Source organism: Agelaius tricolor, unplaced genomic scaffold, assembly GCF_023055355.1.
Source record: "Agelaius tricolor isolate 1412-34295 unplaced genomic scaffold, bAgeTri1.0.p SCAF_13, whole genome shotgun sequence".
Lineage (NCBI taxonomy): Eukaryota > Metazoa > Chordata > Aves > Passeriformes > Icteridae > Agelaius > Agelaius tricolor.
Window position 1 is genome coordinate 10,985,633 of NW_027269273.1, and position 16,475 is coordinate 11,002,107.

Consider the following 16,475-nt stretch of genomic DNA (forward strand, 5'->3'; position numbering starts at 1 on the left):
TTAAATTCAGCTTACTGAAAAAGTAGAAGTGGCTGAGGAAAGAGTGCTCATAAAGTAGCATGCTTTCAACTTCTGCTGCTGTTTTGCCATTCTCATCAGACAGCTCTCACTGCTTTCTAGGAAGCTTTGATGGTAAACTCAGACAATTAATTCACACTTATAAATGGGTGAGAGAGATGACATCCCTATTCTGTGGGCTCCAAATTAAAAGCCCACCTGATTAGTTTCCCCAGGTTAGGGCCATGACAGGTACATTGCAATAATCTACCAACCCCAGTGAGAAAAATTTGAATGAGTTGCTAGTATCCCACTTATTGACTAATGCTTTTTGTAAATTTTCAGTGTCAAGCAAATAGGGATTTGTCTGATACTTTTTTTTTTTTTGGGGGGGGGCACATGGGGGGGATGCTTCTATATTATCTAAAGCCTTTAAATTCACAAAACTGGAATTTGGAATACTTGAGATCACATGCATGCAATTTGATTTGTCTTGCAACCTTAGATGAATTTTGCTAGGCAGGAATGGTTATTATTACAGCTGGAGAGCATTGGAGCAGAAGAAAAGTGTTGCTCATTCCCACATAAACAGGAGATAGACTACACCAGTCCTTAATGAGATGAATGAGAAAAAAATAGCTACAATGCTTCTCTGTGAGCTATCCATCGCTGCAACTTTAGGTATGGCTAGTGAAGTTCTGCAGCACCTGCGAACTCTGTAAAGCCCCAGGCACTGCTCTTCTGTCAGAGCTGCCGTGGAGCCGTTCCAAGCCCTGCAGCGGTGCCCCGAGCCTCACAGCTGGCTCGGTCCCTCAGCTGCCCGTGTGGGAGATCGATCGGAGCAGCTCTGCTCCAAACCGTGGCACCCGAGCCTGGGGGTACCTGCTGCGCCTGCCTTGTGCTGGTTGCTGGAAATAACAGCTGAGCTGTGAGCAGCAAGTGTAACTACTCCAAAGTACTTCACTTTACAACTACATTTGGGTTTAAATGTTTCCATCATTGGTTTATGTGCTTCTTTCAGTCTGTGTTTTTAATGAGGAGTCTGTGTAACTGGAAAATATATGCACGCTGTAATGCAAGCTGATTCTAGCAAACGCAAAAGATGGAGGTGTTGGTGCTTTCTGAGGCGTGTTTGAGGAGCAGCCCTTTCCCCTGTCTCGTGTGGCACAGCTGCTGGAGCCCCCTTCCCGCCTGCCAGCTTTGGAACACCGAGAGCCTCCGGTACGGTGCGGCCCCGGGGAATCTGACAGGGACCCGAGGGAACGGCCTGAAGCTGCCCCGGGGGAGGCCGAGACTCGGTTCAGGAAAAGGTTCTTCACCCAGAGGGTGGTTGGGCACTGAACAGTCTCCCCAGAGCAGCGCTCATAGCAGCAGCCTGACAGCTGAAGAAGCGTTCGGACAACGCTCTCGGGCACATGTAATTTGTAAGCTGTTGGGAGGTAATTTGTAAAGTGCTGGGAGGGCTGGGGACGCCCTGTGCAGGGCCAGGAGCCGCTGATCCTTCTGAGTCCCTCCTGACCCGTGACACTGCACGATCTCACGTCAGGAGCCCGGCCTTCTCCCCGGGCAGGGCAGGCCCGGACCGGGCGGAGTCCCCCGGAGCCCCGCTGGGCGGGACGGGGCACAGGAGCCGCGGGTGGTGCAGTCCCGGCTCCCGCTCCCTCCCCGCGGGGCGACCCTGAGGCTTCCAGGGGCCGGGGCTGAGGCACAAAAAGGCGACAAGGTCTTTCCTCTGATAGCTTTTATTGGCGTTGCGGAGCTCCGACCGTGAACGAGCTGAATGCGCGTTACCAGCGTACACTTCAGGGCGTACATATCGATAGACAGATAAATATATTTCAGTAGAGACGAAACATAACAGGAACAACATGTGCTATAAATACACATTTACATTTGTCATAAATATATACTTTTTTATAAAAATAAAAGTATCACTAAAATATTTCTCTGTCTTCTGCAACTCACGCTGCGTTGTCACAGCCGTGTCCTGCCAAATTACCCGTGGCACAGGGGCTCTGGCAGCACTCCTGTCAAAGGAGCGAGGTCGGGCTCTTACACCCTTGAAACACCCCTGTTTTGCAATCGAACATCTTTTACTTTTGATCACTGTGAACATGGAATTTCATTAAAAAATTTGCTTTTTAATTTATGCACCCCAGCACTACGTGTACATTGGCGTACACCTATGGGAAGTGCAAAACAATTACTTTCTGAAAGTTCTCTTGCAGGGGGTTGTTTGCCCCAGGTCCCACCAAGAGGCTCATTAAATCATAGCCACTTGTTACATGAATGTAATTACACCTCGTTTGTCAATCAAAATTTTCTCTCTTTTTATACTGAACAACTTATTCCACAGTATTGTGGTTAGAAACATGTTAGAAATATATTTGGTTTCCATAAGTGCATAAAGGTGTGTATTTTTAAACTTCATAAAGGAACTTCATTTGCATAACACAAATACTTTTAAATAAGAATTTAAGAAAACTTATTTCTGAAATCCTTGATAGATACAGCATGGAATCACACCACACAGGTGTAGGAAATTGTGTTAACTGAGAAGCAGTACAGTCCCTTGGAAAGCTCCTGCTGTCAGAGAAGTTTGTAATGCCTGTGAATTTTTATCCATCTGTAATTTAACCAGAAGCCTCCAGTTTAAACAGACCTGAACTGGGCCTGAAGCTTCCTGCCCCAAGTCAGGTACCTTGCAGATAGTGCTTTTAGCACAGGGAGTGGCAAAGGTAGACCATGTACACAAAAGACTTCTCTGCAGGGACTGAGGTCATCAAAGGTGCTCCTTTCAGATATTCAGGCTGAACACTAAAACCAGATCAGTAAGATACAAGTACAGAATGGCTAGCTAAATGAATAGGAAGTATGATCACTGGTCCTCAAGTAAAAATATATTGTCAGTATTTTCCACCACCAGTAGCTTCCAGAGCTGGAGAATGCAAAACACTTGTTACAGCAGCTATAGACAATTAAGGGGCTGTTAATGATAAATTGGTATAAAGTATCAGGTGTGGGTGTAGATGCTTCCTGAGTTCTCAGTGGCTGTGTTAAGCACAGTGTCTAAGCTACTGTTAAGATTCCAGACAAAAAAGTAAAATGAGAAACAGGTAATATTTGCAAATAACTATCTGTACTTATCTAGCTAGGATTACAAAATAAAAGTATATATTTAATTAAAAAAATTATCAAATAACTATTCACAGTATTTTTAGACACTTAAAATACGACTACAATTTTAAACATATAATTCCACAAAAGATACGTAGTGCTACAGTTATGTTAGAAATGCAGAATGCTTTTGTAGTGAAATGATATAAAGAAAAATTACTGGGAATGTTTTGAAGAAATTTTCGTAATTATAGTATAGGAACAATTTAAAGCTTTATTTTGAATCATGTATTCTTTGAGCAAACTTTTGGTCTTGGCAACAGTTTTCTTGGGTTTTGTTTATGCGTTTTTAGATCTTGCACTTTTAAAGTGTACTTTAGATCTATGTACTTTTAAATTAGATTAGATGTTAGGAAGAAGCTCTTTACTGTGAGAGCAGTGAGGCACTGGAGCAGGTTGCCCAGAGAAGTTGTGGATGCCCCATCCCTGGAAGTTTGGATGGGGCTTGGAGCAACCTGGTCTAGTGGAAGGTGTCCCTTCCAACCTAAACCATTCTATGATAACTTTGGGGCAGCTTTTATGCTACAATATTATTTATCTAAATTATTAATCTAAAACCAGATTTCATCTTTGATTTGAACTACAGCTCACAGAGTAATAAAACATACATATATTTCAGTGAAATAAAATAACTTAAAAAAAATTAGCCAAGCTCTTAATGTCTGCAAATCATCACAGTTGATTTACTTCAACATAGCTACTTCTAATTGATTATCAGGCTTTCACATATGGAGTTGGGGATATCCTTTATCCAGCAGACTGCTTAAGTGCATGTATGCACCTCCAAAGAGGCAGTAAAATAATAATGGACATACAGAATCTCCTGAATTTGTATCTAGAGTTCTTAAACAGAAACATATCTGCATCTCTAGGTTATTGCAATAAATCCATTCTGCTTTTAGGCTTCAGAGTGCTTAAACATGTGATTGTTTGGTCTACAGAGGAAGAGAGAACATCACTCTCCACAGGCAAGGAAGCAACCCCTGGCCAGGCCTCAGAAAGTGTTCCAGCTTGTGCAGCATGGGATCTGCACTGGAGTTTGGAACTGAGTGTCTTCAGTGAGTGAGTAAGTTGTGTTCTAACAATGATACTGAACACCTCAAAGTAAGGCAGCATATTTGACCTCACAAGAAAGTAACTGGAAATATCAGTCCCTGGAAGGATTTATAGGGAATGAAAAAGATAATTAGAAAAAACTCAGGATAACACTGACATAAAATGGGAATTACCAGACACTATATATTGCCACTTTCCTGGTTGAATTTACTGTATATTGCACAATATGATACCCTTCATCTGCTATTTAAAAATATAAAATATAAATCCCTCCAAGTGGGATGATGCAAAGCTGATATGAGTACCAGTACTGGTATTTATAACTCTAAGCTGAAGATTTCCTTATATTGCAAATTTACCTCTTCATTCTAATTATTGCTCTTTGATTTTGTGTGGTTGCATTCACTCTCCTGCCAGTCACAGTGACTAAATTAATTCCAATGCAAACAGAAAAGGTCTTAAGTAGGATTGAATAGTACTTATGGTTTGTGCTTTGCCACTCTGTCAGGCTGGATTTTACTCACTGATAGAAAGAAATAATTAAATCTATTCATTAGGGACAAAATTCTCCCAGTTCTCTGTGATGGATCATGTCTCCTTATATGCTGCTTTCAGAACAGGACTGTGCTTGAGACCAGTGCAAACCAGAATAAAAGCTAAATTATTTCTGCAGCATTTTTGAATTGGGGTAAACATGCAAACACATGTGTTATGTTCCTAAACTCTGTGGAAATGCACAGGGGCCACTCTTTAAAAAATAATCAGTTTTTCTTATATAGTAAATAGACTGGTGGTATTAAATACTCTTCATGCAAAAGTTCAGGATATAATGGCATCAGCCTATTATTTACAGTTTTACTCTCAAAATTCCCAATAGGGGAAATTTCTTTTTTTCTTTACATGCAAATCTTGTAGTAGTAGATGTGAATATTTTAGAACTACTTGCGGGGGATATTAATTAATTGGTGTTCCTTAGTATTTAATTTATGTCATATGCATATAGCTGACTCAATTTCTTAGGTGATAAAATAGCACAAGTTAATTATGGTTAGAAATGGTAGTACAACACATACTTTTATGACTTCCTCCTTCATTTCAGTCAGTGAGACCAAATCTTTTTTGCTGACTCATAAGCAAGAAATGGTAGATTTAGTACACAGAGTTGCAAATGTTGGCAACAACGAGAAACAAATGACACTTTGGTTCTACACTATTATATTACTAGTATTATCTTGCCTTTGAGCAGCTGTGTGGTGTTTCTTCCTAGAGTGGATTCAGGAGAATAATTCCCACAGCGTCTTAGCGCCGGTGGTCACTCTGCAGCTGGGTGGCTGCATCTTGTTTAGCAGGTGGCTTTGCTGTAGTAGAACTGCATTTGTTGCACAGATCTCTCATTGCTAGAAGACTTTCTTCCACAGCTTTTGCAAGCATGCCTGAGGAGGTTTCCTTACATTCCTTAAAGCTTGAGATGCAGAATAATAAATGCTCTGGCTGAGGGTTATAACATGCCCCATATCCATTGGGCACCACAGGCCCATAGCAGCAGAACATTTCCATAGTAGTAGGAACCTGGTTACAGGGAGAAGGAAGGAGTGACTTCTCATTAATCAGGGCATCTAAAACCAGCTGCTTAGGAATTAGGAAAAAGAGAACAAAATGCTACAAATGCTGGTAATGTGGTGAATCCAGCCCTGTAGAGTATCACTGTCTCCAGAAATTCAGACCTGGAGATGATTTACCTTGGAAGGCAAAAGCTGATCTCAGTATAGAATCTCATTGCTCTGTTTGTTTGCTATGGTTTAAAAACTGCTGGAATTTGAGGTGGCAATAATGTGTTTATTTGCTGAATTTATATAAATATTTGATAGCTAGAAGATTTTTTATTGATAGGAATTTTATGTAAACCTTGTACATAAAATGGATACATAAAACTTCTTTAAGGTTTTTAATTTCTTAAGGTTATGTTAAATTTGTAATGTGAAGACCGCATTAAATTAGAGAAATTAGCATTGTCCATTTCTAATAATAGTTTATAATTTTGATGCTGTATAAAAATACTTTAATGCAACTAGATTACACCCTAATTCTATTACACCCCACTTTAATCATGGCATAATGTGGCAGTGAAACACTTTGTTCTGCAGAAAATGAAAGGTGTTAGAAATCTATATGTTTCAGACTTTGTGTTCATGGGCCTTCTCAAACAACATTTGCCTTTTTAATGGTGTAGAACAGGCCATTAGTCCTGCTAATAGAGCCATAGAATTGTCAGATGAATTTGCTGTGCAACAGCCGAAGGCCATAAAGCTATTCAGAAGCACTCTTTGCTCATGGATAGTTTCTTGGAGAATTTATGTAGTAGCACGTTGGTTACGTTCACTCATGCCTGAAAGCCTACAAACATTAGGACATGATCAAATTACTTATTGAGGTTTTATGCTGTAGCATGATATTGTAAGTCTCTTTTGTTGCATAGTTCCAATCTGTTGCAGTTGGGTTAATGTTTCAGTTAATGAATTCCTACATAGATTTCTTTTTTCATTAGGACTGCTACTACATGCAATTAAACATTTAATTTTTAGGCTATATGACATAAAGTTGCTTCCTTATTCAGAACATTAAGTGTAGGAAGTATTGACTCTTAGAGTACCTTTGTACGTGCAAATAACTGTAAATCTGTAAATGTCTGTAAGTCTTAAGTTGCATGTCTGCATGGGTTGCTGTCCTACAGCAAACAACAGAAGGCTCTCAAAGATCTTAAATGTAGCAACTTTTAAGAGTAGAATTTCCTCATGGCTCTTGGCTCTCTGTTTCTCAGAGTGGCAGCCGTTCTGGCTTGTGGCTATACTGTCACTGGAGTAAGGACTGCTCACTGGAGCTGTTATCTTAGGGCAAGGCAGAAAAGAAGGGGAATGGGAGTATGTGTAGTTTGGAAATTGAGCCTTCATGTGAATTTTACTAGTTTGTGTGCGTTTCCAGAATCCCTGCTAAGGACTTTGGAATGTTGCCTTTGAAGTCATAACTGCAGTCAGTATTTACTGTGCTGGTGAACCAAAACAGGATTGAAAATGTGGAGCAATTTGCAGACTTCTTGATGATACTGCTTTTGTTTGCTTGCCTTTTTTACATTATTTTCATTGTGAGCAACAAGGTCTGGCAGAATACAAATGAATTATGCTTTGCTTGGCAAGACCAGTGAACAGGAGGCACTCACCTGGCTGGTTGAGAGGATGAACCGATTGCTTGTCAGATAAGTCTCATCTGTGAATATCTCTGGCAGCTCCTTGAAGTGTTCCCGTGCCACCTCTCTGAGCCCTAGCAGGTGATTGTCTATTGCCATTCCAGTGACAGCCTGTGATAAGATAACAGCATTTAACTGAGTTTGGAGGCATTTGGACTATTGCTGCCTAGTGCTCTGGTCAGAGCTGATGAACTTGCTTTGAGTGATGTAAAGCCTGTAATGTTCAGATATCACTCTGAGTATGTACTCTGCTGAAGATCAGTAACTAGAAATTCATATGGTGCTCTGAAGATTTACAAATTAGGAAGGAGACAGTCTTGATGTGTATTATGTGTTGATGTTATCTGTGTGCTCGTTGTCTCTCAGAGCTGAATATCATGGGCTGGGCTTCTAAAGGTGCTGAGGGGAGCATATGGGACAGCAGAAATTTCTAAGCATGCTTTGGAATTTTCTGTGCATCATTTGGATTATATTTCAAGGTGGAGGGCTCCAAACGCCCTGCAAATTGGAACAAGTCTTCCATCACCTTGCTGCCTGCATCTCCCTCTGGCAGTTAAAGCATATATCATTCCATGGAATGTAGATCCAAGGATCTGATAGGTGTCTGCAACAGGCTGAACAGAATAACAGATAGATTTGCCAGTGACCTATCACAGTCTATGAGCAAACCCCACTGCTTGAGAAAACTGGAGTTAGGGACTGTTAGAAGCAGTGGTGGCAGCTCACAGGAGCTGCTGCTGAGCCTGCAGTGAGTCCCTGCCATCAGCTGCCTATGCAGGTCTCTGCTCTGTCCAGCTACCAAATGCTCTAGACTTAAGGTATTTATTAGCTTTAAGAGCTTTGCCCTACAGTAAATGTGATTGAGGATGGCTAATGGCATAAAAATTCAGCACTGGGGGCTTGGCAGACAGGATAGTTACAGAGCTTTGTTTCTTTAGGAAACCAAACCAAAGTTTGGTCCAACCAGGCAGGAATTGCCTCAGATAAATAAGTGTGTTCAAAATCCTTCAGTGCAGGTTTGTTCTTGCTGGTGAAAGCACTGATTTTGTGGACCAAGCTGTAGCTCTTCTGAGGCCCAGGCTGAAGTCATGTGGGAAGGGAATGCTGAACTAGGGACATTGTACTGCCCTGAGGGCAGAGCTGACACCCCTGTGGCACAGGATGCTTGTAACAAGGGGAACAAACAGCCTGAGAGAAAGCAGGATTTAAAAAAGAGCATGAGCTTGGTTTTCCTCTTAAGGATTAAAAAAAAAAAAAAAAAGAGAGCAAGTTTATTCTTCTCTTATGAGAAGAATAATTTTAACCGCTGCTAAGTGCCTGAAACAGGGGGTTGGGGGTGCATAGCCTGGTTTAGATTATTAACGTCAAAGCGCCCATTGGTAAAGGAGCTATTTGTTCATCAGCCCAGACAGAGGAAGGATGCTTGCAAAAAGCTAGCATACATCAGTGCTATGCTTATGGTTTTTTTCCCATACAGGGAAACTGACTTGATAATCAAAGGAAATATTTTGCTATCACACAAGATTTATAAGGCTGTTAGCAATGACATTTTTGCAACATAGATCAATGTCATGTCTGAAGAGAGGCTGAGACAGGCTAACGAAATAAAATGTGAGTCAACGCATAGGAAAAAACTGGGCTAAATTGAATTTTAGAGCTCCACTTTTAAGATAGCAATGCTACTAGTAAGCCTTAACAAGGGAAATAAAATCATTAAATTGCTTTTTGTTTTATGAAGTAGATTTTTTTTGTTGTTTTCTTAGGAGCTATTACATTTCAGTCTGTTATGCGCAATTTAGTCAGACCATCTAAGTCTTACTCAGAGTTTAAAGCCCCAAAGATTACATTCTGCCATTCTGAGAAAGGAGGGGGAGCTTAGTAAGTAGAAATACCTAGAGAGCTTTTTAAAATTCAAGATAAATTATTTTTCCAATGGAAGTTTTAATATTTCCCATGAGCTACACTGGAAGCTGAATTTTTTAACAGTTGCTGGATTTGAAATAACTTGGAGGGGAGAATTAATGCATGTTTTTCTTTTTTTTCTCTTCTTTTCTCTTTTTCTCTTCTTTTCTCTTTTTTGTTTGGGTTTGTTTTTTTGGGTTTTTTTTTTGAGAGCTGTTGCACAGAAATTCCATTGATTGTGACCCAGTAGACCTTCAGTGTGTTGTGCTCATTATGAGGTTACCCTAAGATGGTTCAGGGGAGGCAGTTGCCCTGAACTAAGACTTGACTTCACTTTACAGAACATGTGAAGTCTCAGCTTCTAAGATGTGGGTTCTCAGCACAAAGCTTGAAACACAGAACTGTTTTTCTTCCCTGCTTCTTTTGTTTCACAGTCCTGCCTGAAAACAACACTTTCCCTCTTCGGTACTCAGAATATACCTTTAAAACCACCTCTGAAGGTGAACGATTTCTTGAATATTATGACCATTCAAAGAGTCATCAAAAATATGGGTTTATAGCCAATGGTCTGAGTCAAAATCATGGGCAGCAAATTCACTTATCATAGCTGGTTATTAATATTTATTAATTTCATTAGTGGTATGACTAAGTTGTTTATAGAACAAGCCTGTGCTTTGTCTTGGCACAATGGGATGTAGAGCATTACCCAGATTGAATTGTCTCATTTTTAATCAACAGAAAATGAGTTGTATTTGATATTAAACTGATTTCTTCACTCAAGGGCATCTCTCCCTTTTATTAGACACTGCATTCAGGTCTTTAAAAGAAAACTTAATATAATCACTCCCTCATTGTTAATGACCTTTATTAGAAATGGCAGTTTGGAATACCAGAATACATGTTCCAGAATACCAGTCCGTCTGAGGATCAGGTTCCAGATAGGGACCTCTATCATCTAGTGAAGAGAAATGTAAGAAAATGCATAGATTGTCAGTATTAGGCTTAGATTTTTTTAAGTTGAGGTTAGTTGAATATGGCTGTTGGGGGCATTAGAAATGTTCCTATGTGTGACATAGCAGATACTTTTCTGTTTGGAGATGCCTAAATTTTTCTAGTGTTTAAATAGCTGATGCCTAAATTTTTCTAGTGTTTAAATAGCTAATGCCTGTCTTGATACTTTTCTTGAAAAAGCTGAGTAGTTCTTATTCAGACAGGCAGTGTTTTACTCACCAGAACAGAGTAATTAGTCTGAGCTGCAATTGCATCCTTAAATTTCTGCATCTTCTCAGAATCCTGTTGGGGTAATCAGGATACATGTATTATTGAATCAACTCTAAAAGAAATAGCATCTTCCATCAACTAACCAAGAGCCAAATAGCAAGCACCCCAAATGTCCTTTGCTCTTGGCTCAGCTGTAGGTACTTTGATAAATGAAAAGCCACAGAAATCAATGTCCTGATCAGCACCAGCACCTGATTGTGCAAGGGGAGAACAGGTTTCATTGGTGGTGCATTGTTTGAAGTCTAGAAAAGGTTTGCAGTTCCTTTTGTGTATTCCTTCCATGGATTTTGGGGATGTAGGTTATTACCAATAGAATCACTGTGTTCGAAGTAGGGAAAATAATTGCCTAGTGTAATTCAGTATTTTCAAAACACACAGGCAGTCTTCTCCAGAATGGTTTATCTAGACAATGACAGTAATATTAATGAAAGCCATTACTGATATTTTACTAGCCAGTCAAAAAATTACTCCCATGTGTGAAAGGGCATCTAGGACTTTCCAAGGCTGCATCCACAGATGCCTCACATTTCAGACAACAAACTAGTAAATTTTAACTCCTGTCAAATGGCAGCCTTTTATATTAAGGGAATGATCTTAAGAAGTGTTGCCTTGCTGTACATCAAGTCCAACACTGCAACTTTGGGAGACCCTGAAACAGCCAGAAATGAGTGGGTCTCCAGATAAACAGGGGACCTTCAGCTCCTATGGACGATGAATGATCTTTTGAACAAAGAATTCATTTTAGAAGCAAGTCAAGGTCACCATCAGGGACCTTCAAAATACAATGTCTGATATTTTTTTACAAGGCTAGAGCTAGGCCTTAGTTCCCTTGTACAGATTAAATTACCAAATGCAGTCTTTAAATCTGATTAATTTACAGCTATTCAAGCAATCCCTAGTGTCAGAAGCTGCTGCTTTTACAGCGTGTCAAATGCATGAAATATTTCTCCTGCTGAAGAATCAATCTGACTCAATCAATCTTTGGTGACTGTTCAAGCTATCATTTGAGGATAATTTTTTGTTTGTATCAGAAGAAAAAAATGTTTTTTAATTGGATTTGAATTAATGGCTATTAACAAACTATATTTTGGGGAGTTCAAGGCTATTTACACCAGGTTGTGCATCTCTTTGTGCAGAAAAAAGAATTAACCCCTTCACATTCAGAGCAGTGCATAGGTCTAAAGAAATCACCTTGGAATAGGGTTGTATTAAATTTATTTTGTAATGTTTCTGTGATACTGATATATACGTAGTTTTCCATGGAAAGATGAAGATGTTCACATTAAAACAAAGATTTATTAATGTCTGTTGGAAAGAACAATCCCAGACTAGTATAAGTGTCCTTCTAGCTCTCGGTGGAGAAGAGGCCAGGAAAACTATCACTGGGTTGGTTTGCATTATGATTACAGGTTTTCCAGGGGAAATGAAACCATTATTATACCCCCTATTCTGTATGGCCAAGGCATGCAGTAGAAAGATATGGGGGCTAAGACTGAGCTTCATCTAGACATACATACCATTCTGCAGCTTGCTTGTGTAAAACAGGACAGTTTAGGGGGCTGGGAAAGGGGGGCATGAGCTCAGATTTGGGTGGGAAAAAGGTGAGAAATGCTGAAGCTCTGGGAGAGCAGCAGGAGTCAGTAAGTGTTGGAAGAAGGCAGGAAGGAAGAGAGTTCCAAGGAGCTAGAAAGATCTGTTGAAACAACATGGTAGGAGCATGCTGGCTCCTGCCAGCAGCACAGTCAGTGTGCCACAGCATGGGCTGGGACTATGCTGAGTGCCCAGGTGGGGAGAGGAAAGTGCACAGAAAACAGGAACTTCTGATGAAATGCGATTGAGAACCATCTTGTCAGACAGGGCACTGATAGCAAATAAAAACAGCCTCTTGTTGACTATTGTGTGGTAGTCACTATTATGTGCAATAGTATGGTCACAGTCTGCTGTGAATTACCCACCCAACAGTGGGAGTTCAAGTTTTTTGAGTTGTTTTACCATGGGACTTACTTGAGCTTTGTCAGTCAGGAGCTAAGTTCTGGGCATAAGAACCTTAAGGAAATTGAAGAAGCTGTGGATGAAGAGAGGACTTATCTGGGCAAATTTTCATAATCCTCTGGGACGTTAGATCTTGCTTTATAATTTTTCATTCATTTACACCTAATCTATAGCCCAGCAATGCTTCTAGCAATGTTATGCTAAATTCTAAAGAACAGCCATGTGGGCTGTTGCCAGTGGAATGGGCTTACTGTGAAAAATAAACTGTATTGTGGCAGCATTTTGCATCTAAACAGCCACCTGGAAATTCCCTGTACAGCAGCGTAGTGCAGTGGGTGGAAGTGGTGCAGAGACATTGAAGGAGGCTCTCCAGGGATTGTGGGCAGGACAGTGCACAGGGCTGTTTGTGCAGCTCTGCTCCCAGCTGCACCTCTTTGCATCCCCATCTACTCTGCACAGTGCTTATGCTTCTGGCAAACAGATGGTGGTGGCCCAAAGAAAGGCAATTTTAATTTTTCTTTTTGCAGTATGGTATCAGAACAGTTTGGACAGTTGTTTGATTGGCTTGATGAAGCTTTTCATCATCAAAGTTCAGCTCCCTTGATGATTGTATAAGACTTAGTCTATTTGGTAGAAACATCCCTTTAAAACAAAAAAGATCAGCCGGAACATATCCACATATCCAGAAATGAAAGCATGGGAATTACATCACATATTGCAGGCTGCAGCAGTACTAACTACTGCAGGGGACCTGCCAGGAATTCCCCTGGTGTGGCAGTTTAATGATCCTGAACTTTGCATGCTCAGCCTAGATGTCTCCAGGGAACTGAATTTGGATCTTATGATAGAACACTCATAAGACAGTACTAAATTTAAAATTAGATATTATGTTTCTTATAACATCATGTTCAGGGACCTCTGAATCTTTTGAATGCTTAAATAAAAGAAAGGGAATTTTTATATTTAGCTTTATGGTTGGTCTGTGCAAAAAGCAAAATCCTGTAATGCTTGCTACCCTGCCCTACGCCTTTGTGTTCTCAGTTAAGAGTTAAGAAGTGAGAGACTGGGGACCATGAATGCATTATTTCCTTGGTGTTTTGGCAAAGAGGACAGAGGGAGCCAGCCCAACCTACCGACACAGCTGCCTTGTCACCTGCCATTGCTGTGACAAAAGCCAAGGCTTCCAAGGTAGCAGACCTGATATTCTCAACCCGGCCCTCGGCAAAGCGGCGCAGGGAAGCGCTTTCATAGGTTGGGACAAGCCTCCTGTGGAGCCTGAGAGGGTGAAGGAAGAAAAACAAAGAATGGTTATTTTCAAAGAGTCCTAAAGACTAAGAGAAATATAGGCTTGGTACATTTTATAGTTACAGCCACACTTTTATTTCTTGCACAGTATTCATCTTAATGTTGATAGAATGCTGTAAGAAACTTTAAAAAGATGGATGCTCACTTGTCTCTAATATGAAGAGCTGCATACAGCTGTATATGTTTTAGTTATGCATTGCCAGTAAAAAATGACTTGTGGTGTAAAAACAAGGCTAGTGAAACAAAAATTTACTGAAAGATCTGAAGGAATGTTTTATTTGCACTGCATCATAAAATAATTGTGTAATTAATCATTTACTTATGGGCTTGAAATATGTTTTATTTAAAACAAGAGAAAATGCACCAAGTGCGTGAATGAAAAGAAGAAAACCAAAAGGGGAATAGGCTGTTTTTTGTGAGCTGGAATGAAAACCCTCAGAGCAATTAGAACAGATTATAAAGATTCTTATTTAATTTGGGTCCAGGTATATAGATACTGCTCCTTGCTTCAGGAGACAGACTGTGTCTTTCAGTTGAAACAGGTGGTCTCAGAACACAACTGTTCCCTAAGGTTTTTATGGCAAACAGGGGATTTATATCATGGCTGGGATCCAGATGAAAATCTTGGGCTAGGTCATAGTTGAATTTTTATTAATGGAATATGCAAAATAGATGTTCAATAGATGTTAAAGGAGTACTTGAAATGTGTTAAGCATTTCTGGTCTTGACCAGGTAAAGACCACTCTGGAATTTAACTTGTTGTGGTAAAGAATTATTTGTGCAATAGGCTGTTCTGCGGGAAACCATGCAACCTATCTCTACCCTGGAGTTCTGGAAACATAGAATGGAGCTTTTCACTTTGATAAGACCATGGAATTTAGGGGATCCTATCAAATCTTGGGATGCTTGTGAAGAAGGGAACAGCAGTAGTTACTGTTCTGTGTAGGAACTCCAGTCTGATGTGCTGTGCTGTAGGGGATGCTTTTCAGCCTGTGCCAGAGATGCATGTGTGGTTACTGCCATGGTTCCTCCCAAGCCACCCACCAGGCAAGGCAGTGGTGTTTCTGCCCCGGGGAGCTGGGCTCCCCAGCTGCTGCTGCTCCAGACATCCCTGCCATATTCCCTCACCACCTCAGTGCCAAGCACAGGGACAGCTGGCAGGAGGGTACTTGCTGGGAATGGCATGGGTGGGACATAGGGATGGGAAGGCAGAGCAAGAAGAGGGAAAGGGAGGGAAGAAAAGGAGTACTCTCTCCCATAACTAGGTATCAGTTTCTATCTTGTCTGCCCTGCAGTCAGTAGGAAAGATCACTCATTTTCATGCAGGAGGCATTTGTTTGAATGTTGAGGAAAAACTGGACCCTCTGTATAAAACCCCACTACCTTGTGTACCTTGTTCCTATGAATTGAACTAACCTTACCTGTAGAATGCCAGCTGAAGTGCTACTTGAATGTAGGCATCTGGGCTAAACTTCTGTTTCTTAATGAATTCCTTTCCATAGTGCTCAAACTTGTAGGCTATAAAGTCCAGATTTTCCACTGCCCTGGAAAACAAGCAAAAGGCAGTTACTACTGGGGTAGATGTAAAAATCTCATAGAATTGTTAAAGTTGGAAAAGAACTCTTAGATCATCAAGTCCAACCATTAACCTACCCTACCTTGTTCACCATTAAACCATATTCTGTCTCATTTCTGTTTGCAAATAAAACCCAGAGATCTTTTTCTGCCAGTACCCTCTTAGAGGTGAGTGGTCTCCTGCTCTGCAGACAGTCCTGGCCTTTGGTAACTTGTTCCTACACAGTAAATTTTTATTCATACAGATTCTACACCAGGCTTGTTATCTGCAGCCATAACTGTAGCACTCAAGTCTGTTCATTTGAGTAGGATATCTTTTTTAAAAACAAACAAAAAACCAAACCAAAAATCCAGCAAACTTAGTGTTTCCATCCCTGAAGCCTAAGCAAGGGTCTCCTTTGTTCTTCACAAATTTCTGAGACATTTACTGGTGTGAGAATTGGGTGCATTTATGATCTGATGAAGGCGCTAAGCTCCTTGCAAGATTCAATTTAGAGGACTACTACCTTTATTTCAAAACACAAAGGAGTTATTCTACATCCTGAATGTTTTCATTCATATGTATGTTTCTAGCCTTTGAGGCTTCAAGACTTTGAGGTCTTATCTAATGCAGCCACACTGGACATGCTTACAGCTGATCATGCAGACAATGTGTTAATTCTCTAAGAAGACATCATGGACCTGAATGTTGAGAAAAAATTCTTATTGCTGCCCCCACCCCCAAAGATCATGCAAATCTTTGACAGCCTGGAAACAGTCAGAAAAACTAGACTTTTAGGAGCACTATGAATGTAAACAAATTATGCTCCTAAATTCAAATTGTTTATTCAAACCAGTTGTATTCTACTGTCCTCTATATGTACCCCTATTGCCCTGGCTTCAGATTGAGTCAGCTCAAACCCATAAGACACAAAAACAGAGGACCTGCATTGTTTGCATCCTGTGCAAA

At 40.5% G+C, this 16,475-nt stretch overlaps 1 protein-coding gene across 1 annotated transcript in view; it reads right to left on the reverse strand.

The window, feature by feature from the left end:
• Window positions 1-1,728: 1,728 nt before the first annotated feature.
• Window positions 1,729-16,475, reverse strand: part of CHAT (choline O-acetyltransferase) — a 38,294-nt gene continuing 23,547 nt past the window's right edge. Inside the window, exons 11-15 of the mRNA XM_071438733.1 lie at window positions 15,373-15,495; window positions 13,780-13,921; window positions 10,604-10,666; window positions 7,445-7,582; window positions 1,729-5,799 (exon numbers count right to left, since the gene is read on the reverse strand). Coding sequence (XP_071294834.1) covers window positions 5,530-5,799; window positions 7,445-7,582; window positions 10,604-10,666; window positions 13,780-13,921; window positions 15,373-15,495 — 736 coding nt within the window. The 3' untranslated portion in view covers window positions 1,729-5,529. The remainder of the gene's footprint in view (window positions 5,800-7,444; window positions 7,583-10,603; window positions 10,667-13,779; window positions 13,922-15,372; window positions 15,496-16,475) is intronic.